This window comes from Tubulanus polymorphus, chromosome 8 (genome assembly GCF_964204645.1).
Source record: "Tubulanus polymorphus chromosome 8, tnTubPoly1.2, whole genome shotgun sequence".
Taxonomy (NCBI): Eukaryota; Metazoa; Nemertea; class Palaeonemertea; order Tubulaniformes; family Tubulanidae; genus Tubulanus; species Tubulanus polymorphus.
In genome coordinates, this window is record NC_134032.1 from 6,650,851 (window position 1) to 6,676,510 (window position 25,660).

A 25,660-nucleotide genomic window follows, 5' to 3' on the forward strand; every position below is an offset into this window, starting at 1 on the left:
ACTTATGCGTCCAACACATGTATTTGCCACTCAAAGTTAAGGAGAGCATATCTGAATTTGGTTTAAATTGATATTTTATTTCACAGCTTACAGTTGTCATTGAGCGATTTATTAGTTGACAGTATTTATACTTACATAGTAGGCCTATTACAATGAAAGCAGTTGGTTTGTGTTTCATCACACCAGGGGGTGTTCCTTTACATACATAAACAATGTGAAACAGATCTAACGAACTATCAGATTTTTATTTTTCCCCCAGCAGTTCGTTAGAACGAGGTTCCACTGTACGTATTTTCCACTTTTTTCGTCACATAAATTTCATCTATCAGATTCGACAACTAACACATTCTAAACAAAATTTTGTACTCTGATAGTAATATAACAGTCTCTCTCTCTCTCTGCATAGATTATATGTATGTACTGTCCATCCTATTTTAAACTTAATTACTTTCTGTCAGACAGCAAACACCTGCGGAAATATGGATCTAGAGATCGGCAATCAGTATGTCCCTTCAGGTGTTCCGTACAAGGCCTACTGCATACTGCTGTACCGATAATACGTCAAAAAGAGGAATGCTCAGAGAATATTTTCAATTTTGGCCGCATGGCTTGTCAGAACACCCATCATTGCTGCTTTGCAGCTCTGTTTTCATGTATCTATATGTTAATAATGTACATAACTTGACACTTTTTTGGTTAACAATTATCATTATAGTGTTGCTATTAATGGACATTGTACCTAAGCAAACCTTTGATATTATGATTCTTTGTCAAATAAAGTCATATAGGCCTATACTTTTAAAGAAATGATGAAACTTACCACAATTGGATCATGAGCATGAAACTAAGTGTATGTGTAGATATGTGAACTAAAAATGAATATGCATTCATTCATTATTTCAAATTTCAAAAGAATGCATTTTTCATTGAAATGTTAAAAATTATATCTGGGAAAAAACTGTGCTTGATCCCCTCTGCTTAAATTCCTGGATCTGCCCCTGTACATAGGCCCAGTGCAATTTTTATTTGGCCTGTATAATATGAGGAATGATGAATGGGTATTAATTAAATCTGAAGAAATCTGGCATCGTTTCCTACTGCACACGAGCAACATCAGGTTGATCCTCGCTCGCCACGGTCAATTGTGGAGATCTCATTCTCTTTAAGTGCTTTTTTTTTTTAAGGGAGCAGATAATTGCGGCAATCAATTGCGGATCAGGTGCGGTGACTTGTCGGCAACACTAATTAAGGATCAATTTATGTGTCCAGGAATCCATTCGTTATGTATTCAACTCAATGATGAAGACACCGATGCCCTTGTTACTCCTAAGAATTTCACCGACATGGCCGGCAAGTCGAGTCTGAAAGATTGGAAGACGGCAATACGTATCAATGGTAGACCGCTGCGGTAAGAATTGAAGATGTCTCCATCTATTTTGGGACTACAATTACCAGTTAATTGTAACCAAAATTGGGCAACTAACCTTAGACTGATCGAAAGTCTACTTTTGAAGATCCTCAGACAATGCATGGTTTTTTTATCGAAAGAGGGGTAAATATGTGGTATTTCGATCAAAAAAGACACAATTCGCTGTACATGGATCATAAAGGTGGCCAATGCATTGTATTTTGATGACAAAAGGTAGTATTTTGATGAAAAAGGGCACCAACACGTGTTTCGCATCTTGATGAAAAAACATGGTATTTCGAAGAAACTGAAACAAATGTGTTGTAGGCCTATTCCAATTTGAGGGCCAAATAGGCCTGTAGGCCTGAGGTAAATAAGAGAAATGGCAATAATTTGAAAGTATCTTTCCAGGAAGTATATGGAGCTAGGTTATTTGGATTTCTACGAACACAATATGCGATGTACAATGCGTTGTTTCCCGCGCTCGGTGGTGAGTCGAGATGACTTGCTCGACCCCCACTCCCCACTCGCCTTAACTGGTAATCACCATCTTGAAAATAATATGCTGGACGACGAATCAGAGGGAGAGCCACCGGTCGCAAAACGAAGCAGACGCAAGCTGAGTAACCCGATGCAGACAATTAGCTTCCGGCGATATTCGCAGGCAATTCGTGATGGCGTCAACCCGTTCAGTCAACACGTAGACGATGATATACACCAGTTCGACATGTTCAGTCGACAACGCGACGTCAATCACAACGCGTTAAAGCGTAATGCCTCTTTTTCTTTGTCAAAAAGTCACGACGAGGACGTCGAATTAGCGCGACAGAAACGAGTCATACGCTACGAGGAACTGACGAGTGTTCGTCTTGATAATGAGGATGAGCCTGTGGTGCCACCTAGCGATTGTACCAGGAAGTCAGATGGAGCTTTGAATTCACCCGGGGTGGCCGATGTATCTGGTAATGCCGGTTAGTTTTTCTTCTCAGGGAATCAAGTCTTGTTCAAAAAGGCCTACCATCTCCTAGGCTGGTTCCATAGTCCAGACTTGCGCTTAGGGCCTAGTCTAAAAGTGGTGTTAGATCTTGAACCTATTCTTAAGTTGTTGGATTGGCTAAAGAATGGTTAATGGTCTTAGACTGTTCTTGAATCTAAGACACAAATATGGAAGGTCCCCTTGGCTTGCTGATTGTTCTCTCCCCTTTTTAACCCACTTGGGACTTCAGTCCCAGCGGGCTATTGCGTTCACTTTTTGTCCTCATCCGTCCGTAGACGGAATCCAGTTATTTTGGGAAGTTTTAAAGACGCCTAGATGTAATGTCTTGATATTGGGGTTAAAAATGTATCTACCCTAGACTCATCTTCAGCCCGAAATCTGCCCCTGTCAGAATCAAGATGGCCGACTGGCAGCCATTGTTGTTGCCAAAATCAGCACTTTTTACACATTTTTTAACTTTATGAGGGAAATTTTGAAGACACTTTGATCAATTACGTTGATCTTTCGTTTATATTTGAATCCCCAAAGGGCCCATCAGCATAACAAGAATTGGGTTGATCGGACTCAAGATGGTCGTCCTATGACCTTTTTAGTGCCCAAAAATGTCAATTTCAGCCCGAATTCTGAGTCCTGTAGCTTCCTACTGTTTTGCCATTTCACAATTTTTGATTGGTATTCTTTGGAATGGGATGTTTTATACCCGAGACCGGCATTTTTCATCAGCCAATTATGACGAAATTGGTGGCCATCTTGGTGTCATCAGTACTCATTCGTAGGTGGGAAAAAGTTTGTCCTCATTATATTGATACCTAAGCATATTTTGTTACCACAATCGATTGAAAAGTTGTAGCTCATAACGTGTCCTATGATTTTGGTGAGTTTCAAGGTCATTGGTTTTTGTATATGGCCACCAGGGGGCGTTGAATAATGGAATATCTTAACATTTCTATATTATATTCGTACCTATGCATATTTTGTAACCACAATCAATTGGAAAGTTGTAGCTCATGACATCATCTACTATTGTTGCGAGTTTTAAGGACATTGTTTATTCTATATGGTCACCAGGGGGCGTTGAATAGTAGAATAACTTAATATTTCCTTATTATATTGGTACCTAGGCATATTTTGTTACCATGATCAATTGCAAAGTTGTAGTTCATGACATGTTCTATGAATGTGGTAAGTTTCGAGGTCATTGGGTTTTGAATATGGTCACCAGGGGGCGTTGAATATTGAAATTGTTAGATTGTTGAGCATTTGGAACCACTTCCCAAGTGGGCATGGTGTCCCTGGGCCCCTAGTTGTATTTGTATTTGGTCGCCAGGGGGTGTTGAATAGTCACTTAGTATTTCCATATTATATTAGTAGCTAGGCATATTTTGTTGCAACATTCAATTGCGAAATTGTTGGTCATTAGATGTTCTATGATTGTGGTGAGTTTGAGTTCATTGATTTCCGTATATGGTCACCAGGGGATGTTGAATATAAAATTGTTAGATTGTTGCAGAGTTGCCACTTCTCCGGATTTCTCCGGAATTCCGGATTTTAAAAAAATCCAATTTCATATCCGGATTTTCGGGAGAAGTCAAATAACCACAAAAGAAAACATCGCGAAAAAAATAAAATCAATTCGGGATTCGACCCTAAACATCATAACGTGACGGCTCCGTAGAGGGTTCGAAAAAGCCGTATTGTGCTGCCACGTAGTGGCAACAACCCCGCAGTACACGATTAAACCAAGATGACGCGATGATCGAAATCGACTGACGCTTCGTTTGTTTTTGGCTCTGGTTTATATATGAGGTGTATTTGACGGAACCAATCACTATTTGAAAAAATGATCTATAGGCGGTAATAAAAGTGAGGCCTATAACGCGTATTGCGCCAGAACGCATCTCCTGGCGTTCTAATTTTGAAAAAATTTCCGGGGGAGGCCCCCCAGACCCGCCGACTTATTTTCCGGATTTTTAGCTTCACATAAGTGGCAACTCTGTTGTTGAGCATTTGAAACCACATCCCAAGTGGGCATGGTTTCCCTGGACCCCTAGTTTAAGTTTTTTGGGCAGTTTTGTAGAAGTTTCAATGGATTGATATTTGATTTATATATGTATCTACCATAGACATAACTGCAGTCCAAAAACTAACCCGATCAGATTCAAGCTGGTCTTTGTATTTTTCAATTAGTCGATTTTTATGCAATCATTATTGGCCATCTTAAATGTCATTTGGTCCTCCTTGATTGGTGGAAAACGGTTCTTTATTCAAACCAAATGAAGACATTTTTGGGACTTTGAGTGGTCTTGCAAAAGACTTGATGATAATTTTTTATCTGAATTTCAGTGTCCTTGGACAGTCCGTTTTTCTGGCAGTGCATTGTAGATTATGGTTTAATCGATGAGGTCTTCAAAGACATCATCCATTCCATACGCATTTTTAAACTTCGATTGATGAATGACGCCGTCGAAAAAACAGGTACAACCTAGAACCCGGTTGCGCTGTGAAATTAAACCACTCAACTGTGGAACTGGATTCAGAGTCAAAATGAATCAAATTAGACCCACACGACTGTGGTTCAGAGTCTAAATAAACCCACACAACTGTGGAACTGGGTCCAGAATCAAACAAACCCACACAATGTGAATCTGCTAACATGCAAATTCTTCCTTTCTGCGCAGAAGCCGAACAATTGTCGAACATAGTCGGGGAGTTGAAGTTGATGGATCGACTACGATACAAACTCTCAATGAAACAGAAAAAACTACGACAAGAAGGAAAATCGCTCGAACAAGAAGTTGAAAGTATGTACTGTTCAAATCCGATTCCACAGTTGTGAGTTAGAGTTAACTCAGAGTCCGTTTATTTTAAACAGATTTTTAGCTCATTTGTGACTTTCGTCCCATCGGGCTATTGCGTTCACTTTAGGGTCCTTGTCCATCCATTCCTTCATTCGTTCATCCATCCGTAGATGGAATCCAGTTGTTTTGGAAAGTTTTGAAGACGCTTCCATGGATTGCCTTCATATGTAATTTATGCATGTATCTATCCCAGATACATCTTCAACCCAAAAATAGCCTTGATCAGAATCAAAATGGCTGACTGGGGGCCATTTTTATTCGCCAAAATTAGTACTTTTTATACATTTTTCGAAGTTTTTAAGGGAAATTTTGAAGACTCTTCTATCAATATCTGGATCTTTTACTTATATTTGTATCCCCAAGGGGTCGATCGGACGCAGTCCTGTGATCTGCCAATCTTTGTCTGAATTCTATGATTGCTTCTTAAATGGTAACTGACACTTGTTTTTTTATTTCAAAATATGATGTATTCTATTGATCTATACACTCATCTTCAACCGTTCTGTTAAAAAATGTTTAGTTTACGCGTAATTTGTGATTTTGTAATATAATTTGTGACCTCATTTCGTTGTGTATATCTCTTACTGTTCAGAGTTGGCTAAACCAGCAGGTGCGCGCTGCAAAGTCATTTACGGGACAGCTGAGAAATAGCGTCTATAGAAATGCGTTGAATTTTGAGGAAATGGTGTGTATTTTCTGTTATATCTTAATGCGGGCAAGATTGTTTTACAGTTTTGAAACTGGCCAGGGAGGTAGAAGGATCTATTGTCTATTGCATCAACCTATTTCAAAGAATCAACGAGTAATTTGAATAGGCTTAATCGATCAAATTGAAGTTGCAGATTTCAATCCGCTGCTATGAAGCTATTAAAGTACACTATGCTTAAGGCTCTCAGCACTTACTTCTGCTCCATAGTTCACCTATAGTCCAGCACCACAAACATACTATACAGTGTCTTATAAGCACTCACAGATTTTGAGCTCACTAAAGAATAGATAAATTCATATTCATTTGCTATTTACTATTTTTCATAGTCATTTAAGTAGTTTGAAAACTAACACTTCAAAACTCTACAAAAACTTTCAATAAATTTCTACAGCCTTTACAACAAATAATATTCAAAGGAATAATGTTTTTCAATTCATATTTAACTATCAATTGTCTCACGCTGCTGAAGAGTTTAGATAGATTACATCACAAATCCTATTTTTGCGCTTAGTTTGAACAGATGTGGTCCGTTCAACAGCTAATTATAATATATAATGATATGTAGACTTTCAAAATCAAGAGGCATTTTGTCTGAATTCGAATGCCAAATAAGTATAAAATTAAGTTGAATTGCTCTTGTAGCTTATTTCCTATTCATTTCTATAGACATCATTTCCGAGCCGTCTCTTTAGTGACGTAGTTCTATTAATAGACACAATACATAAAATCAATTCTAACTAGATTGAAGAGATTTGTCCAATTTTGAAATTACGTAGCCTTATTGTATACTATTATCTATCGTTTAGTGTAAAAAGTAGAAAATCTTTTAAAAAGTGTCAGTTACCCTTTATGCAGGTGTCAATGAATGACCTGAATATCCCCCCTCTCCCCTGGGTGAGGCATTCGACAGGTATACGATCAATACGATGTCCATACGATGCTACTAGCCTATCGTACATGAATCAATTCATTATCAGTTTTTAATAGACTGCCTAACGAAACGGATTTTTGAACTTCCGTATCAATGTTGTATCTCTGTTCTGACGGAATATTAATGAAATGAACAAACGTCGAATAAATGTCTCTCAATAAACCTAAATTCCATTGCTAGGATTCAATTGGATGAATGATGACGTCATATCTCAATCCTTATGTGTATTAGACTGGTTGACTGTCTCATTCAATAAGCTTATGGAAGATAGAAACCGGTGACCAGTCTTGGATACAACCGCATAGTTAAAAGTTTTATGGAATTGAATAATCGCGCCCCGTGGACATTGCCAAATCTTTATTCTTAAAATCTGTAATCTGAAATGCTTATATGAATTACCGCTTTTTGATGTGACTTGACCCTTTGACACTTGTTGTTGGTTGTTGACACTAATTAGTGTGACTCATCGATTGCGATTCTGTTCGTACTGTGACTGACTGTGAGAACATCGATTGCCTTATATCTCCATGTTGGCAGTTGACGTATAGATTTCGAATGCCTGGGAACACAAAAACTGACCAAAGTCTTATTGTGATAGTATGCCTGTCTGACCAGTAAGCCCTGTCTGTGAATCCTTATGGTATGCCTGTCGTATTGAAAATAGAAATAATCGAATGCCTCATCTGGGGGTTCAGGTCATTCATTGACACCTGCATTAATGGTTAGCTATTTTTCATTGAAATTTGTGATAGGCATTCTATGAAACGAGGTCTCCCTGGACCCCTATTCTAACTCCTGAGTCAAATCTTATCTCATTGGAAAAATCGGAGGTTTCCTGATTAATTTTTCCCAAATAAGAGAGTTTGAATTTCTTTGGCCGGTTTAACAAAACGTAATTAACCCTTGATTATGATTAAATCACAATTATCAAGTTAGGTGTTCTGCAAATGAAATTAACTTAAATTGAAATAAGGTTAATTACCAGTACCAAAATAAATTCTCCTCTAGAGCATTGGTTAATCATTTAATGGTGATTAGTTTCTTAGAATAACCAAAAAATTTCAGATATTTTTTATGAAATTTGGTGTTGATAATAACTGATGGAGGCAATTTCTATCTATATTCATTTTTTCAGATTGTCTGAATTATTTAGATTTTTTTTGCCACTTTGTAAATGATGTCAATACTGTAATCTAAATCTTATTTATTTTCAAACACCCCAAGTATTTCCATCGAGTACTGTACCCTTTCCTATGGTTTTTGCCAATATTTTCTAAATTTGGATTTATCGCCAATGGTTTTTCTATACGACCCGGCCCTGCGGTATTGCATTTAGCCACCGGCTAAATCCGCCATCTTTTTTCTTGGCGTTCTCGCAGTAGAACGCGTTGGATTTTTTCGCCGTAAAAATCTGGGAATTAGGATATTAGGGAATTTTCACTCTCGTAACGGTGAGTCCGTTCGGTTTGGGGGTTATCCCTGATTTCTTTTTTTCCGTAAGAATTTTATTTACAAATATAATTTGATTGAATTGAATTGAATTGTTTTGATTTGTAACAGGATAATTATGCCACCCCCTCCTAAGGGTCAGCATCGTGGCGGGGAGGGATGCGGGCATTTGTTTGGCGCCTGGGACAACCACGATTCATGTGCGTCGTGCAGGCGCAAATCCGGTCAAATATGTGCAAGGAGCAATCCTTGCAATATTTGCGTCGTGTGGTCCGAGGACCTTTGGCTTCGGGCCGATAAGGCTCTTAAACTAAGAGATCGTCGTCGAGTTAGCAGGGATTCGTCGGTTTCGGCCGATGTGCCAACCGACGTTTCTAATCCTGTTTCTTATCGTAAAGCGGAGCGGTCGCCGGTCGTTCAGGTACGATCGGCTTCCCAACTCCGTTCACCGGGGAGGAACGCTGGTTCACCGGCACCGGTCTCCAGTCATTCACCGGTCTCTGGTCGTTCACCGGCACCGGTCTCCGGTCATTCACCGGTCTCTGGTCGTTCACCGGTTCGGCCGGTTCGGCTGGTTCAGACTACATGTTCGGAACCGAGCGCGCGCCGCGGTAGTCGCGAACGGCCCGCACCGGTTCGGTCGGTACCGGTCCGGTCCGGGTCGGGCATCGGTCCGGTTCGGCCACCGGTCCGGTCCAGACGTCGTCTGGTTCAAAACATCCGGTACGTTCATCGTCTGATTCTGATCGTCGCTCCGGGGATAGAGCTCGCTCTCCCACTAGATTTAGACGCCGTGAGCGTAATAAACGGGCAAGATCTCCTTCTCGCAGATCAAGGTTTGATCGCGAGAGGGACTACGATCGTTATTGTCGGAAGTTTCGCCGTCGGTCTTCTCATCGTTCGTCGACGTCGGTTAGCGATGAAAGCGATTCTTCTAGTAGGTCGCGATCCCGTTCGAGGGACCGTCACCGAAGTCGGCATGATCGTCGGGATACTGGAAAATACCTGACTCAGAAGGATTTCCATGTATTTGAGGAGAAAATTTTAAACTTGTTATCTTCGTCGCAACAAGTCGCTGCAACTTCTACAACAGGTAAGCCTATTCCTGATTGTCCGGTTAGAAGTTCGCCAGCCCACTCAGTTTTTCGGAATTCTGACTCTGAATTCCTGGATGCTGCGGTAGGGTCTGATTTCAATGAGGATCCGGTCCCAGAGGCGGCAATTCCTTCTGGGGTCGTTCCTGTCGCAAGCAATTGTGGGTTGCCCCAGACGATGGGGGCTTCCCTGGCTCGCAATGTATATCCGTCCCGTTCAGTTTTATCCGAACCAGCGGGGGACATGCCATTTAGAGCGATGATAAGTGAGTTCTTTGTCAAGCACGGGGCAACTCGCGCTAAGCCCACAGCAGCTCCTCTGGTCGGTGAGTCAATGGAAGCTTATCGCCCTCCGGACTCCGATCTTAACGTTTTACGGGAATCGTCAGCGGTTTCAAGAGAATGGGCTCGATTGGATACGCAATTATGGGGTGAATGTCGGCCTGGAACTTTTTCATTTCCCCCTCCAGAACGGGGTATGAAATCTGGGAAATATTTTAGTTCAACCGATCCACCTATAGGCGCATTTCGCTCGGCGTATTACGCAACTCCAGGTGCTGTGGATCACAGTCATAACTGCCTGGATGCTGATTATACTTTGATCAGCCCGGATACTGTTACAGCACAGTCGGGTATTCGTTTGCCTAAGTCCGGTTTGGTGGCCATGACGTCAATCCTGGACAATCTTACCAGGGTTGGTTCGTTTCAAGATATGGCACTTAAGGTGTTGACGGGTGAGCTTCGCGAGACTCACGCCGCCGTTCATGCGGGCTCCGACCCAGAGTCAGTTGCCCTAAAACTGGAGGGAATGGACCGGATTATCCAATCTTTGGCTCGGTCTGTTTCGCATGTAATTCCGTTGTCGGTTCGGGGTCAGGCTAATCTGGTGTTAGCCTCCCGTCAGTCAGTGATGGACTCCAGTGCCAAAACTCGTCTACCGGATATGGTGTCCAATGCTTTGCTGAGAGCCCCATTGGGGACGTCTTCACGTCTCTTCTCCGGTTGGTGCGCTCCGGTTTCCGCAGAGCTGAGGAAGATTCGGGAGGTTCAGGCCAAGTCCAACCCCCGAACTCCGTGGAAAAAGCGTTCTGGTCCGACGCCGGCGGCGCAAGGTTCGGCACGGACGCAAACAGGACCATCTCAAACTTCAGCGCTTTCTCAGGCGGTTTCGGATGCCGGTTGGAGAACTAGCGCGCAACTTCAACAATCGTGTCAAGCCTCGTCCGGTCGTAACAGTTCCGGTTCGTATCGAGGCAAGGGAAGGCTCCAAAAAGGGGCTCTTCCTTTCGGAAAAACTCGAAATGAATTCTTGGGACCAGTGGGAGGTTGTCTGCAGCAGGCAGCAACCCACTGGTCCGACCTCTTTGGAGACGGTTGGCCCTCCCGGGTCGTCTCTCGGGGCTACCGTCTCCGTTTCCTAAGGCGACCGCGCCTGATGAGGTCACCTCCCGACATGCGGCCAAAACCAGGTCAGGAGGCCTTAATCTCTCCGGCTCTCAAGGAACTGGCAGAGAAGGGAGCGATAGAACCAGTTTGCAACGAAACTTCTCCCGGCTGGTTTTCTCGAATATTCATGGTACCAAAGGCCACAGGGGGTTAACGGACAGTGATAGATCTGTCATCCCTCAATCGGCACCTAGACATTCCAAGGTTCCGGATGACCAAGCCCAAGGACGTGATTCAAGGGCTCCGTCCGGGTCAATGGGCGGCTTCATTGGACCTGAAGGATGCTTACTTTCAGGTTCCAATTCACCCAAAATCTCGGCGATTTCTCAGGATAAAGTGGAAAGGCCGCCAGTTCCAATTCAGGTCTCTTCCATTTGGCCTCAGTACGGCCCCGTGGGTTTTCACCAAGTTGGTCAAGTCAGTTCAGAAGGTACTTCAGTCAAGGGGTGTTCGACTGTTCGTTTACCTCGACGACTGGTTAATAGTCGCGAATTCGGCTCAGGAATGTCGGGAGGCAATGACCTCAGTCTTGGACTTAGTCCATCAGCTAGGGTTCCGCGTAAACAGGGAAAAATCTCAGTTGACGCCGGCCCAACAGTTCACTTATCTCGGCATGGACTTCGATCTCCGAATCGGCAAAGTCTTTCCGTCTATGGTTCGAGTGGCCAAACTTCAAGAAGCTGTAGCGGGAGTGTCCACAACCCCGAGAACAGCTCGTTACTGGTCACGGCTTCTAGGCTCCATCAGGTCCATGGGTCTGGTGGTGCCCTTAGGCCGCCTCAGAAGCAGGCGCTTGCAACAATATTGGAAGGTCTTCTGGTCTCAGTCGAAGGGCAACTGGGAGGCCTTGATTCCCGTACCTCCAACCGATCTAAGTCCGGATCTTCAGTGGTGGGCGGCCACTACGAATCTTCGGCTCGGGGTGTCACTAGCCCCGTTAGAGGCTCAAGTTCGTGTATTCACGGATGCCAGTCACCAAGGTTGGGGGGCACATCTGGAGAACCGAGTCAAAGCCGGGAAATGGTCTCGCTACGAGGCCACCAACCACATAAATTTCCTAGAAATGCTGGCCGTGTGGAAGGCCCTGAAGTTCTTTCACAGGAGAGTGGAGGGCCACCACGTTTGGTTAGCCACGGACAATTCAACAGTGAGGGCTTACCTTCAGAACCAAGGGGGCACTCACTCAGAAACCCTCACAGGTCTGTCGGCCAAAATTCTTCTTTGGTGCCAGACAAAGGGCGTGTCCCTGACTGTGGCACATTTAGCAGGGAAAAGGAACGTGATGGCCGATGCTCTGTCTCGTCGAGGTCAGGCTATTGCGACAGAATGGGTTCTCCACCAAGAAGTAGTCGATCGGGTTCGGGGCATTTTTGGCAATCCGCTGCTGGATCTGTTTGCCACCCGGTTCAATCGGAGGTGTCCTCTGTTTGTGTCCCCGTTTCCAGACGCGGAAGCGTGGGGGGTCGATGCCTTCTCTCTGGACTGGTCGGGGATGCATGCGTATGCGTTCCCGCCCACACCAGTCCTGCCGCGCCTACTGGATCAAATAGAGAGATCAGTCAATTGCAACATAGTTCTGGTAGCACCATGTTGGCCGGCTCAGAAATGGTTCCTACCACTTCTCAACCTACTGTGCGACAACCCCAGGATTCTTCCGAATTTCCCATCGCTTCTGTCTCAGGGGATCTTTCGGCATCATCCAAACAGCCAGTGGTTAAATCTGCTCGCCTGGCCATTGTCCATCGATCCTTGTCAGCTTCAGGCTTTTCAGAACAGGCTGCCTCCTTTATCGCAGGATCTAAGCGGCCATCAACAAGTACCATTTACGATGCCAAATGGAGTCATTTTGCGGATTGGTGTGCTGCAGGGGAAATTGATCCATGCTCACCCTCTGTAGCTCAATTGGCAGATTTTTTACTGCACCTATTTGTAGCAAAAGGTTTACAGGTCATAACTATTAAAGGTTACCGCTCCGCGATTTCTCATACATTGCGTGCTTCTGGATGGCCAAATGTAGCAGGGGATCATCGGATATCCCAGCTGGTTGCTGGGTTTTCTATTTCCCGGCCTCGGGTAACAAGGACAGTTCCACCATGGGATCTGTCTGTAATTTTGAAGAAGTTAATGGAGGCTCCATTTGAACCTCTTTCGGCAGCGTCTTTTGCAAATTTGTCAAAAAAGACTGTATTTTTGCTGTTCTTGGCTTGCTCGGCCCGTCGCTCTGAGATTCATGCGCTTTCAGTCCGACAAGGTCACATTGTCTTTGGGCCAGGGAATGAATTTGTTTCGCTGCGGCCTGCTTTGGAATTTTTGGCAAAGAACCAACGACCAGGCTCGGTTGGGCGTCAATGGCGAATTGAAGCCCTAAAACATCGAGTGGAACCGGGCATCCCGGACAGGACTTTATGTCCTGTGCGGGCGTTGTGTTTCTATTTAGATCGCTCTGCTTCACGGAGGGGTTCACGGGAGCGGTTATTTATTCCGCTGCTGGATCACCTAAAGGGTGATATTTCGCGGGACACAGTAGCCCGATGGGTCTCTTCAATGATCAAGGACATTTTATTGAAGGAGAATCTTTCCTCGGAGGGAGTCGTTTCTCATCAAGTGAGGTCTATGGCTACTTCCTGCGCAGCCTTTTCGGGTGCTCCGTTGGAGGAAGTCTGTCGGGCCGCCTTTTGGAATTCACCGTCGACATTCACGTCATTTTATTTACGGGATGTTTCAGGCCAGTTAGGCTCATTAGCTTCACTTGGTCCTGTTGTCATGGCTCAAGGTGTCCGTTCTTTCCGATCGGACCCTTTAGTGTAGAATATTTATGTAGCATTATCAGGATCACAGGGGGTGTATCCTTGTACATAGTTTGGGCTCATATCTGCAAGTATTAATTTCGCAAAATTCTGGGGGGGGCTCCTGAGCTGGACGGACTCACTGTGGCCAACCGGTCTTCCCTGTGCTACAGTGCTCCTTCCGTGCTTGGGTAAGTGCTCTCTTTTTCCCTCTTACCTTGCGTTTGAGCGGTGGTTTTTCTATCTACCTTTCCCACCATCCTTGTGCTAGGCTAGTCTAGCAAAAACCATAGGAAAGGGTACAGTACTCGATGGAAATATTACAATTTTTGGAACTAAAATTTGTATTTCCGAGTAGTACTTACCCTTTCCTATGGTGGGAATCCCGCCCACCTGCCCCGCATAGCTGTTTTTTTTTTTTTGGTCTGCTATGACGAAAAAAGATGGCGGATTTCGCCGGTGGCTAAATGCAATACCGCAGGGCCGGGTCGTATAGAAAAACCATTGGCGATAAATCCAAATTTAGAAAATATTGGCAAAAACCATAGGAAAGGGTAAGTACTACTCGGAAATACAAATTTTAGTTCCAAAAATTGTAATTTTGTCAGCACAACCGCTACATACTTAGAAGTACCGGTATTGAATTAAATCATATTCTCCATTGATAGATTTTCCCTCAGTAGAGTTCATATTTATGGAGTTATAAGTGAGTTATATAGTGTTCAAAGCATCACTGCTTGGAAATAACCCCCAGTTTATGAGGATTGACTTTGCAAACTGGAGGATGTGTTTCTTTTTAAAAAATGTTGGTCACACTTTAAGAGACATCTTGCTAGGTTGGTCCAGAGACTTTATTACAATCTTCAACACCCAAAGCAGCTTTTCATGCGCGTTGGAAGCAATTTGATCGCCGCGGCTAATTGCCCATTTTGACAGGTTCTATAATAATATAATGCCGTGGCGAATTTACTTCAATTTCTTCAAAAACGTGGCATTCAAAGAAAAAAACGCCATTCAGTGAATTATTGGCAGTCGCCACTGCTTTTTAGCCCACTTGGGACTTTAGTCCCAGTGGGCTATTGCGTTCACTTTTTGTCCGTCGGTTTTTGTATGTGGCCACCAGGGGGTGTTGAATAATACAATAACTTAGTATTTCTATATTATATTTGTACCTATGTATATTTTGTTACCACAATCGATTGCAAAGTTGAAGCTCATGACATCTTCCATGATTTTGGTGAGTTTTAAGGACATTAGTTATTCTATATGGTCAACAGAGGGCGTTGAATAGTAGAATAACTAAGTATTTCCTTATTAGATTGGTACCTAGGCATATTTTGTTACCATGATCAATTGCAAAGTTGTATTTCATGACATGTACTACGATTGTGGTGAGTTTTAACGGCATTGGGTTTTGCATATGACCGGGCCGGCTGGCTAGACCACACGATATGCTTGAAGTCATGATGAAGCAGACATCAGAAGAGCTATTTCTTCAACCATGGAGGCAATGCAGTTGCATTGACAATGTTCAATAAAAAATTAAACCACTACTCAGTACAGTCGAAGACCTGTATCATCTACCCAATCGCCAAATCTCATAATTCCCCAAATTTCTTAAAACTTCGATTTCAAATTTGCAATTCCACATTTAGATTATCCCAGAAATTCTACATTAGTTTCGCAGGCGTCAAATAATTTATTAAAATTAATTTTCTTGTTTATATCCATTCTACAATGTAGCATTTATCAAATAAGTGAAAGGTTTATTAATGGTAACATTCACAGAAATCGTAGATGCGGTCTCACCCGACGCACTGCCCTGAGTACAGGCCCGATACACAAGTTACTGTCATGGGGTCAGCAGTCAATGTTGATAGATTAATTGCCTATGTAGGTTCTCCATTTTCTCATTTGGCAGTATCGTTAATTTGTTGAGTGATGGATAGTAATAGATTATCACATAGGCCTACCAGGTACCGGTAATGAAAACATGCGTCCGGTGCCTTGTCCAACAAGGGGTATCCCGTGGAAAAACACGGTTACTATGTATAGTAAAAATGAAGAAATTCTGTGTTTTTGGAAAATTCCGCGATTCCGTGATTCCGCGATATGACAACACCGGCGATTGGCTGCTGAATGCTCTGCCATTTTGGTACACTTAAATTTTTCTTGCTGGTGACAAGTGGCACATGGAACAAGTTGATGAGAAACAGCCCTCAGAATATCTCATGGTTTGATAAGGGAATTTGATTTTTTGGTGTCTCCCTTTGGTGTTCATGGGATATCGCATAATTCAATCAGGGAGTTTTTGGTCAAGGTCGGGGAAATATCAAGAAATTTAGGATTCACTGATCATGACGAACCCTCCGTACCATCGGTTAGGTTCTGAATATCTTAGAAAAACGAAAAGGCTCGCTGTGAAAAATTAACAAATGGATTTCAAATTATTTCACAAAGATTTACCTTATGATTTCCTTTGTCTTCCAGAATTGAAACGGAAAGTCGCGATTGCCGAAGGGCGAAAGCTAAAACTCCAAAACGACACACAACGATTTTCGCAGCTGCTTCGCATGTCCTCGAACAAGGACGTCATCGGTCAACATTCAACTTCGACAGCCGTTAGAAACTGGTCAGTGGATGAGACTGGCGGTGAATCCCGGAATCGTAAGGGAGGGTCGTCTATGCCATCTCTGTATTCGGGCTTCCTTAAAAATGAACCGGTGACTCCATAAAATCGTTTCTTTCAATTGATAAGTGGATATGCAATCGACATCGGTGAAGTTGTCACCGGATAAGTCATCATGTTTGTTGAGTTGTCTCTATATATTGTTTTGAGTGCTAATTTGTTTTTTCCGATTGAGTAGTAGGCTAAATACAACTCAGTGTAAATTCTCATTTGGATGATCAGTCATTTTTGAGCCGCATTTCATATTTGTAATTTCACTTTCTTATGTGTAAGTGGTCTTTTGAATTATTCATCACATTGCTGAAATTTTCTTTTTTTTAGACCAAATTTATGTTTTCATTCAATTTACTACGGTAAGGGAAAGTCTTCGTTCGGATAAATCGTCACATAACTGAAGTCGTCCCAATTCGTCTACTTGTTCCTATTCTTTATCCATTCCATATTCTATAATTCAAATGCTTTTCTTTTGATTGACTCCACGAAAAACTATCATTCCTTCGAATCGCCGATATGCAATATTTGAGTTGAAAGACTCAAGCTTTAGAGTAATAATTTTAATAACCTCTTTAGCGCCAGAGGCGGCTGTAGTTGTCACTAGATTCCTACTGCTGACCACAATAGTAGTGTATGATATGCATGTAATGTCTATTTCATCTTTGTTTGAGAGGACGTTGGATCAGCTCAGTCAGTTTTCGTATTACTTGTTCATAACCTCATGAAGTTCCAGCAAAGATGGGCAGTTGAACTAAAACATTTATTTTTAATCCATTTCTCACTTTATTAAAGGATTGCCAAAAAGAGTTCATTGAATGGGGTTGCATCATAGAAGAAACACCATTTTAATTGAATCAAGATTTAACAGTCTACCTCACTTTTATTGTCAGTGTGTAATTCATCATTCTAGCTTAATCGTCATTTTTCTTTGAAAACTGATAAATGCTTTTTTATTTCCTTCTGTGGTTTATTTGTCATTCGTAAGTCATTATTTAGCTATAATCATCACTATTTTGCTGGTCCCGTAGTTCCGCTTATATGTAAAATAGCATCGGAAAAACCGACACTGGATAAATGAATATAAAAACAGGTGCAGGGCTTTATATATTAATCAGACCAAACTTTCTTGACACACAGTCAACTATACACTATACAACTATACTATATATTAGCAACTATACACAAAAAATTGCTAAATCACACGTGTTCATTCATTCATAGTAGAAAATTGTTGACAGTGAAAAGTTGACAGTCTTTGTCTGTGTAGCTTAAGTTCAATGAATAGCCAAACCTTGTTACAAACTCAAAACGGAGTCGTTATTACCCGGTACGTAGCAATTTTTATTTTCACCTCATTATGGGTAAACATGGGGCATTCCTAGCCCATCAGATACATCCCATGATTAAGTGGGTTCTTTGAATGAACAAAGACTGGTGATACGAGTCAGAGAGTCAAAATGCACTTAATTCGTCAATCGGATCAATCGTTATATTTCGGTTGGTCCTTAAAGTGGTGGTTAAAGCCAGGTCGATGTTACTATGAGAACTGACTGAGCTAGGACTCCTCAAGCAAAGATAAAATAGACATAAGTATATATAGTGATAGGAAAGTGAGTGGTTGTATAACTTTCGACTTATGATCATCAACCATCTGCTACTTGCTAGATCAAACTATTCCATGTAGATGGTGGCACCACCATTAAAAGTGATCCCAATCATAGAAAACTAAAAGTAGTGTTATATATGTATTGAAACCTGTCTACAGTGAATGCCTGTGGAACTGAGCAAGAAGTATTCATTAACTGAGGTGCTCCATGGCCAGATCTATGAAAATTGGAAGGCAGGGGTTCAGAAAAAAGAAAAGATACAATTTTCAGATAAGCAGAGACGTCAAAGGTCACTAGTGGGGTTCCAGTGGGGTGATATGGGGCAGCGCCCAGTTTCCTCCTGCGAAAGCACAACTACAAATCAAGCCAACACCTTGAATATGTATTTCAGTAGGGAGATAAATTGAACCTTTCGATGCAGAAAAAGTGTTTGCTGTCCGTTAAAGAGAGGGCTTCACTGTGGGGAAGTACTGATGTATGTATCTTAGATAGGAATGTTTAGTACTAGGCTGTGGGGAAGTAATAATTTATGTATCTTAGACAAGAATATTTTTCGAATCCTTGAGGATTTACTCTAGTTCCTTGTACTGTCTAATTATACATAGAGCTGTGGAAGTCAAGAGAATTAACAAATTGTCACTATGAGATATCTTGTAGTTCCGGTGCTAAAGGCCGACGGGTGGCCGCTGATTGCGAAGATAATCTTTCTATGTTTTGAAAAGTTTGCATTTAAATTTGCCATTTTTTTCTTCATATTTTAAGAGGTACTTGAATTAAGAGTCATGTATTGGCTGTTTAGCCTACTTGGGACTTTAGTCCCAGCGGGCTATTGCGTTCAATTTTCGTCCGTCGTCCGTCCGTCTGTCCGTAGACGGAATCCAGTTATCTTGGGAAGTTTTGAAGACGCTTCAATGTAATGTCTTGATATTTGAGTTACACGTGTATCTACCCTAGACACAAATCAGCACTTTTAACACGTTTTTGAACTTTTGGAGGGAAATTTTGAAGACGCCCCTGTGATCAATTACCTGGATCATTGGTATTTATGTGAATCTCCCCAGGGCCCATCAGCATAACAAAAATTGGGTCGATTAGGCTCAAGATGGCCGTCCTATGACCCTATTAGTGCCAAAAAATGTCAATTTTGGCCCGAATTCTGAGTCCTGTAGCTTCCTACTTGTTTGCGCTTTTTCATTGCAATTGCTGATGGGTATCCTTTGGAAAGGGATGTTTTATGACAGAGACATGTATTTTTGATCGGCCAATTATGACGCAATTGGCGGCATCTTGACATCTTGGTATCATCGGTACTCATTCGTTGGTGGGAAAAAGTTTTTCAACATTATGTTGATACCTAAGCATATTTTGTTACCACAATGAATTAGAAAAGTGTAGCGTATAATGGGTTCTATGATTGTGATAAATTTCAAGGTTATTGGTTTTTGTATATGGCCACCAGTTTTGTATATACAATATCTTAGTATTTCTATATTATATTTGTACCAATGCATAATTTGTTACCACAATCAATTGCAGTTGTAGCTCATGACATCGTCTATGATTGTGGTGAGTTTTAAGGACATAAGTTATTCTATATGGTCACCAGGGGGTGCTGAATAGTGTAATAACTAAGTATTTCCTTATTATATTGGTACCTAGGCATATCTTGTTACCATGATCAATTGCAAAACTGTAGTTCATGACATGTTCTATGATTGTGGTGAATTTCAAGGTCATTTGGTTTTGAATATGGTCACCAGGGTGTGCTGAATAGTAGAATAAATTTGTATTTCCGTAGTAAATTGGTAACAAGGCATATTTTGTTATCACAATCAATTACAAAATGGTAGCTGCTGACATATTCTATGATTGTGGTGAGTTTCAAGGTCATTGGTTTTTGTATATGGTCACCAGGGGGCGTTGAATATTGAAATTGTTAGACTATTGAGCATTTGAAACCACTTCCACGGTGTCCCTGGACCCCTAGTTGTGGAAAGAATTTAATTGATGTTTTAACTAATTAATATATGCATACGATAAATGTTAAGAGATTTCTGCTTTTTTAGGCAAAACCTGTTATCGTTGCTTTGCAGCTATATTCTAGAATTAGATTTTTAGCCCATGCTGGGCAAGATCAACCTTATTGGCGCTTTTGAAGATTTTTTGAAAGTTTCAAGAGAATTTTAAGATGCTTTAACCCATAAGCACTGTAGTGTCAATTACTCCTCAGAAAATTCATGGGAAAATCTTAAGTTTATTACGATACCGAATAGCTCATTTGTTGTTTATTTTCATGCACTACAAGTTAGTGTTATTTTGTAGTAAATAGCCAAGGCCTTTCTATGATATAAGATTTGATGAGGTAGGCCACCAAAATCGTGTCCTTTCCCCCCCCCCCCCCTGAAATTCATCCAAACTTACTTGGATTTGAAGTGAGCGCTCAGGTCTGTTGTCATGTTTATACTCCTTATACTTGAGAATTTGAAATGGGAAGATGTTGATTCCTGTTTGGTATTTTGAGGACTCGGGTGTCTAATTTATCATTAGGTATTAGGTTCAAATCCCACTATAACCGTTTTTGTGCAGCAAACGATAAAACTGTCAGGACGGATTCAGGCGAGTTAAGGAGTAATAATGGCAGGGTGGATATGGGCGGCTTGAGTGGTAATGGGTTAAAGTTGTGTTCTGTACGCAATAGGTTGTTGTGTGTGTACAGTCTTAATTGGTTCAATCTTGGAGTAATCATTTGTCAAATGATTACTTCAAGGTTCAATCATCATCGGTTAGGTGGTCACATTACAGAATTATTTTTGAGTCCCAATTTCTATTTCTAATTCAAATTACTGAATGTACGTTATCATTTGGAAGTCATCACATGTGGCCTCTATTTTGAGTCCCAAATTGTTTTTGCAATTCAATTTAACATGTGTAAGTCATCATTTTGATAAATATCTTCGGATGACTTATCAGCAAGCACGACTGTATGACAAGTTTTATTGGTGCAATAAGATTATGCTTTGTGATAAGTTGATGTCAATATACAGTCTTCTTTTCTCAGTTGAATGCTCTTTGAGGCAGAAAATATTTTACAAAGGCTTGGTATGAAATCGAATTTTCTTGGGATCGTCCTGAGTTGCTCAAAACTTGTTTTGGAGTTAACCAGTAGATTACTGCCATAGTGAAAATGCAACTCGTCAGTGTGGTATTTATCTGCCTGGATCCAATTTCACAGTTGTGAGTTCGAGTTAACGCTAAACTCAAGATTCAGTTCCACAGTTGTGAGCTCGAACTAACTCTGAACTCAGTACCCAGATCCACAATTGCGAGTTAAACATGTGCTATTAAACCATGGACTCTTAAACGAATGAAATTATATTTATATAGCTAATCCGGTCCACGATGGCATTAAATATGATTCATTCTAAATTTGTCTGATTATGACCGGTTTGTTTCCTTTGTATTATGTACGAGTCAGATTTTAACCTTGAATTGTGGAACTGGACCGCGTTTGTTGACTAAACCATTGTTTCAACCAACTTTTGGACAACTGACCAGTTGTGTAGTTCATTGTTATCGCAACAAATTCAATATATATGTATAACTGTTATCGCAATATTAACTGTTAATGCATGCATAAATTCTATAGTAAAATCTAAAGATGAGTAGAAGTCTTTTATGATGCCACTTTATTGGGACGAATGAAAAACAGCGTTAAAACGAATTTGGCAGCGTTATAAAGAATGGTACATGTATTTCCATTGAATAATTTAAGTTAGATTGAGCACATTTGTTTTCTGAGCAATTTTGGCGTTAAGTAAGCAGTGACATTGTGAAGGATGGCGTTATAAAGGACTTTGAATATAATTTTGTATACATTTTATATACTTTGATAGTTAATGTTATTATGCAAACTTTATCAGAAAAATACTGTAAACGTCGCCTAACTCGGACAAACTGGGACCAGCAAATCGTTCTGAGGTAAACTTAGTCTGAGTTAGAGGATTAGAAAATATATTAGGAAGTCAGAAAATCATATCGTTTTTGTTGACGTTAGTCTAGAGTCCGATGAGTTGGTCAGGCTCAGGTTAGGCGAGGTTTCTGTCTAGCGAATTGTTAATGGGGAAATTTTGATATTCAAATATTTTTATATTAACTGATTCATGCGATGGTTTTCTGATTATTATATTCTTTGATTAAATTTATCATTATTATTATTATTATTATTATATCATATATATTTTGTTGTGTTTGTGTTGTTTGGTTATCGATGAAATCGTGCCCGAGCCAGCTTTTAGCGCGGGACAAATGATTGTGTTTGAATTGCAACTGCTTCCGGAAATGACTCGCTTCGTTTGTTTAAGCATTGTTCAGTATCAAGTGAGTGATTTACGCGTGAATGCGCTCTCTAATTAGGCACGGGCCAAATTTAACTCGGGCCTGATCCGGGCCGGGGCTAAACCGTCTCCGTGTGATCGTGGCTCGTTCGTCGGACGTATTACGGAGGAGTTCGTCCCTGAACATTTAATGATAGTTAATTGTTCTCGGACAATACGATTCAAATGTCAGCGACGTGCTCTAGACCGGTTTCAACCAGTTTCTATATCGCTGAGATATGCAGATTTCGTACCATTCAGCCAATCACCGACGAGTATGACAAATTCCGCGTCCAATCACTGAAAGTATTCTCGGTAGGTGGACCTGGTGTTGGCAACGCCGACGCGTCATGAAATATAGTTCAATTCATTAACGAATCACCTATCTTATCTCTGATATACTTTATGCTGTGGATAATGGATTGGTTTCAAAAAGACCCGCAGTTTATTCCCCGAAAGCACGAGGGAGCGAGGGATTTTCGTCAAGATGTCTGTTGAGATGATTGTCGGTTCAATTATCATTTAAAAGTCTTTGAAATTGATGCACATTGGTCTGTCGATCTTTTTATGAACTATGACCAGCCACATCCTCACTCTAAAGTTTAAGGTAAAACAAATCGATCTGATGTATTTGTTCCTGCCTACCACTGTCTGAGGCTCCAGTCTCACCGTGGCCGGGGCACTAGGTGAATAGATTTGCATTTATCAAAAGAGTAGTATGAACAATGTAATATTGGACCTCGAGAGCACAGGACCTTTGGTCCTCTAGTTTTATTTTCATTGGTTTCCACGCGCTGCGACGGATCATTCTTTGTTATCCAGGCTTTATTCCCATTATTGCAACGATAAATCGTACCGTTTCATCCTAGACGCTCCGCTCATTTTGAGACGAAAATTCCAACTTTTTTTAAGCGAGCTAGGTCTGTACATAGGTGTTAATATATACAATCTTTGCGCCTTTTTGCAGTAGTAGGAATCCAGCTGACTTAAGCGCCCGTAGGCATATGACTGATTGATTTTATCCGGTTCTGGCGCTACCCAGCATTTCGATAATTATTCAGCATTCGATCAAACCCGAAGAGATAAGATGCTTAAGAACTTTGACTTTTTGACGTCTAGCGACGCAGTACTTTGACAGATTGGCCGACGGATGCTGCCCCACGGCGACTGAAATGTCGAAACAAAGCAAAATCGTTTCAACTATCAGTATGGATTTCGACGGAGTTATCAATAGGGCATACATATCCGTTTCCCTTTCATCCGCAAGGAGAATCGCCTCTGACGGGGTTCCCTTATCGTTTAGATCTAAGCTGCCAACGTAGCTATAAATACACGCCACGTCGCTGAAACATTATCAACTAACCAACACTAACAAACACTTGTTCATTTGCTTGCTTCGGATTCATGCTTATACGTCCAAACAAAGTAAGTTTTAATATTTAGCTGCAGTGTATTATTTAAATGAACAGCGTATCTGGAGTACGCGTAGTTTTTGTGTTAACAATATTTTTACAAGAACGGGCATACTTAATATGACGTTTAGAAAGGGCAACCATATACGGCGTATGCGGGCGCCCGGGAATTTCCTATCAAAATGCTGCAACAAACCGCAATCTGTCGCTGATTCTTCATGCCAGCTTCTAACAGACAGCAGTGCCGGCCGCGAACCAGCCGCTTTTAAAATGGTAGACTAGAGTAGGGGCCGATAAAATGATTATATATCTAATCTAGCTTATGTAATATTTTAGATGCATCACCGGCCATTCGTTATATTCATCGCGTTTATCGTCGCAATGGTGACGATCGTCAAATGCGACGGACAAGCTACGGGTAATTATGTATAGACAGGTTACACGCGTGGCGTCACAGTGCGTCATTGACTCTCAAACGCAACGATGTATAAAAAAACTATGAGTTAAGGCAAGTGGCGAACACAAGTTAAAAGAGTAAGACGGCCATTTGATTTCCTTCATGACGCATGTGTGAACAATACGAGTGAGATCCGTGAACACCTTTAAGAAACGTGTGGTTCGAATTATAGCCACAAAGGGGAAAAAGTCTAAAGGTGACATCTGTTGACCAATTTCTTAAACTTCTATTCTGATATCTTTCTTCTAGATATAATTGCGGCCGCGATATTTCAAACGCATTCACCACAAACCCTAACTTCACATGCAGCGTTGAATTTCAGGCAAGGGTCATTCGATGCGTTTGGTTCATTCTAGTTTGAACTAAAATCTCGCAAACCGTCAAAGTTTCATTCTCTTCACGCGTTTTCTTTTTTTCATGATAAAAGCCGTCGCTTTCGTGAAAGAGACCCACAATATTGAAGATTTAACGCTCTTCGTTTTTTACCGAATCCTAACTCAAACGGACCGAAATCGTTAATACACGAAAATTATCATTTCTCTAGGAAATGAAGCCTTTGCTCGCACCGGGAGACATTCTAGCACAGACGGGGATAAGAGACCGAAGTCAATTCGTAAGAAACATTTTTTCATCCACATTAACATTTTGCATTTCTACTACTTTTGCTTATTGAGTAATATCTAAAGACAAACAATCATTCCACGTGTTCGACTTTATCCTACTCTAGCCATCTTCAAGAATACTGATGTTGTCCTCATTATAATCGTTGATGAAAAATGTATAGATCAGTAGTTAACTCGACATTCTCATAGCAATTTAAATGTACATGTAGTTCTCACTATTAATGGTAGTGAACGCTACTCAGTTGTCTGCAAGATACACCACCATCAAAAGCTCGTACTATCGATAAAATCTATGTAAAGGCGAAACAAATTGGTACCTTTTTTAGCCCATTTGGGACTTAATTAAGTCCCAGTGGGCTATTGCGTTCACCTTTCGTCCGTCGTCCGTCCATTCGTCCGTCCGTAGACGGAATCCAGTTATTTTGGGAAGTTTTGAACACGCTTCAAGGTAATGTCTTGATATTTGGTTTATACATCTACCCTAGACACATCGTCAGCCCAAAAACTTGCCCTCTCAGATTTAAGATGGCCGACTGGCAGCCATTGTTGCAGCATTGGCAGCCAAAAATTCAACACTTTTTACACATTTTTGAAGTTTTCGAGGGAAGTTTTGAAGACGCTTTTATCAATTACCTTGTCTTTCGGATATATTTGTATCCCTCAAGGGCCCATCATTGGGTCGATCGGATTCAAGATGGCCATCCTTTGACCTTTTTGTGCCCAAAAATGTCGATTTTGGCCTGAGTTCCTATAATTTCCTAATGGTTTGCCATTTTTCATTGCATAAAATCGGTATTCTTTGAAAAAAATATTTTATACCTGAGACA

The 25,660-nt window shown here is 41.3% G+C and overlaps 1 protein-coding gene across 4 annotated transcripts in view; it reads left to right on the forward strand.

The window, feature by feature from the left end:
- Nucleotides 1-25,660, forward strand: part of LOC141909657 (uncharacterized) — a 30,523-nt gene that overhangs the window by 2,921 nt on the left and 1,942 nt on the right. For 2 of the 4 annotated variants that reach the window (XM_074800211.1, XM_074800208.1), the window contains 5 exons: nucleotides 1,185-1,408; nucleotides 1,820-2,379; nucleotides 4,749-4,880; nucleotides 5,084-5,206; nucleotides 16,169-16,992. In XM_074800211.1, coding sequence (XP_074656312.1) covers nucleotides 1,260-1,408; nucleotides 1,820-2,379; nucleotides 4,749-4,880; nucleotides 5,084-5,206; nucleotides 16,169-16,413 — 1,209 coding nt within the window. In that variant the 5' untranslated portion in view covers nucleotides 1,185-1,259 and the 3' untranslated portion in view covers nucleotides 16,414-16,992. Of the gene's footprint in view, nucleotides 1-1,184; nucleotides 1,409-1,819; nucleotides 2,380-4,748; nucleotides 4,881-5,083; nucleotides 5,207-16,168; nucleotides 16,993-24,754; nucleotides 24,824-25,660 lie in introns of those variants that run through there. The other 2 variants (XM_074800210.1, XM_074800209.1) reach the window with 2 other exon arrangements.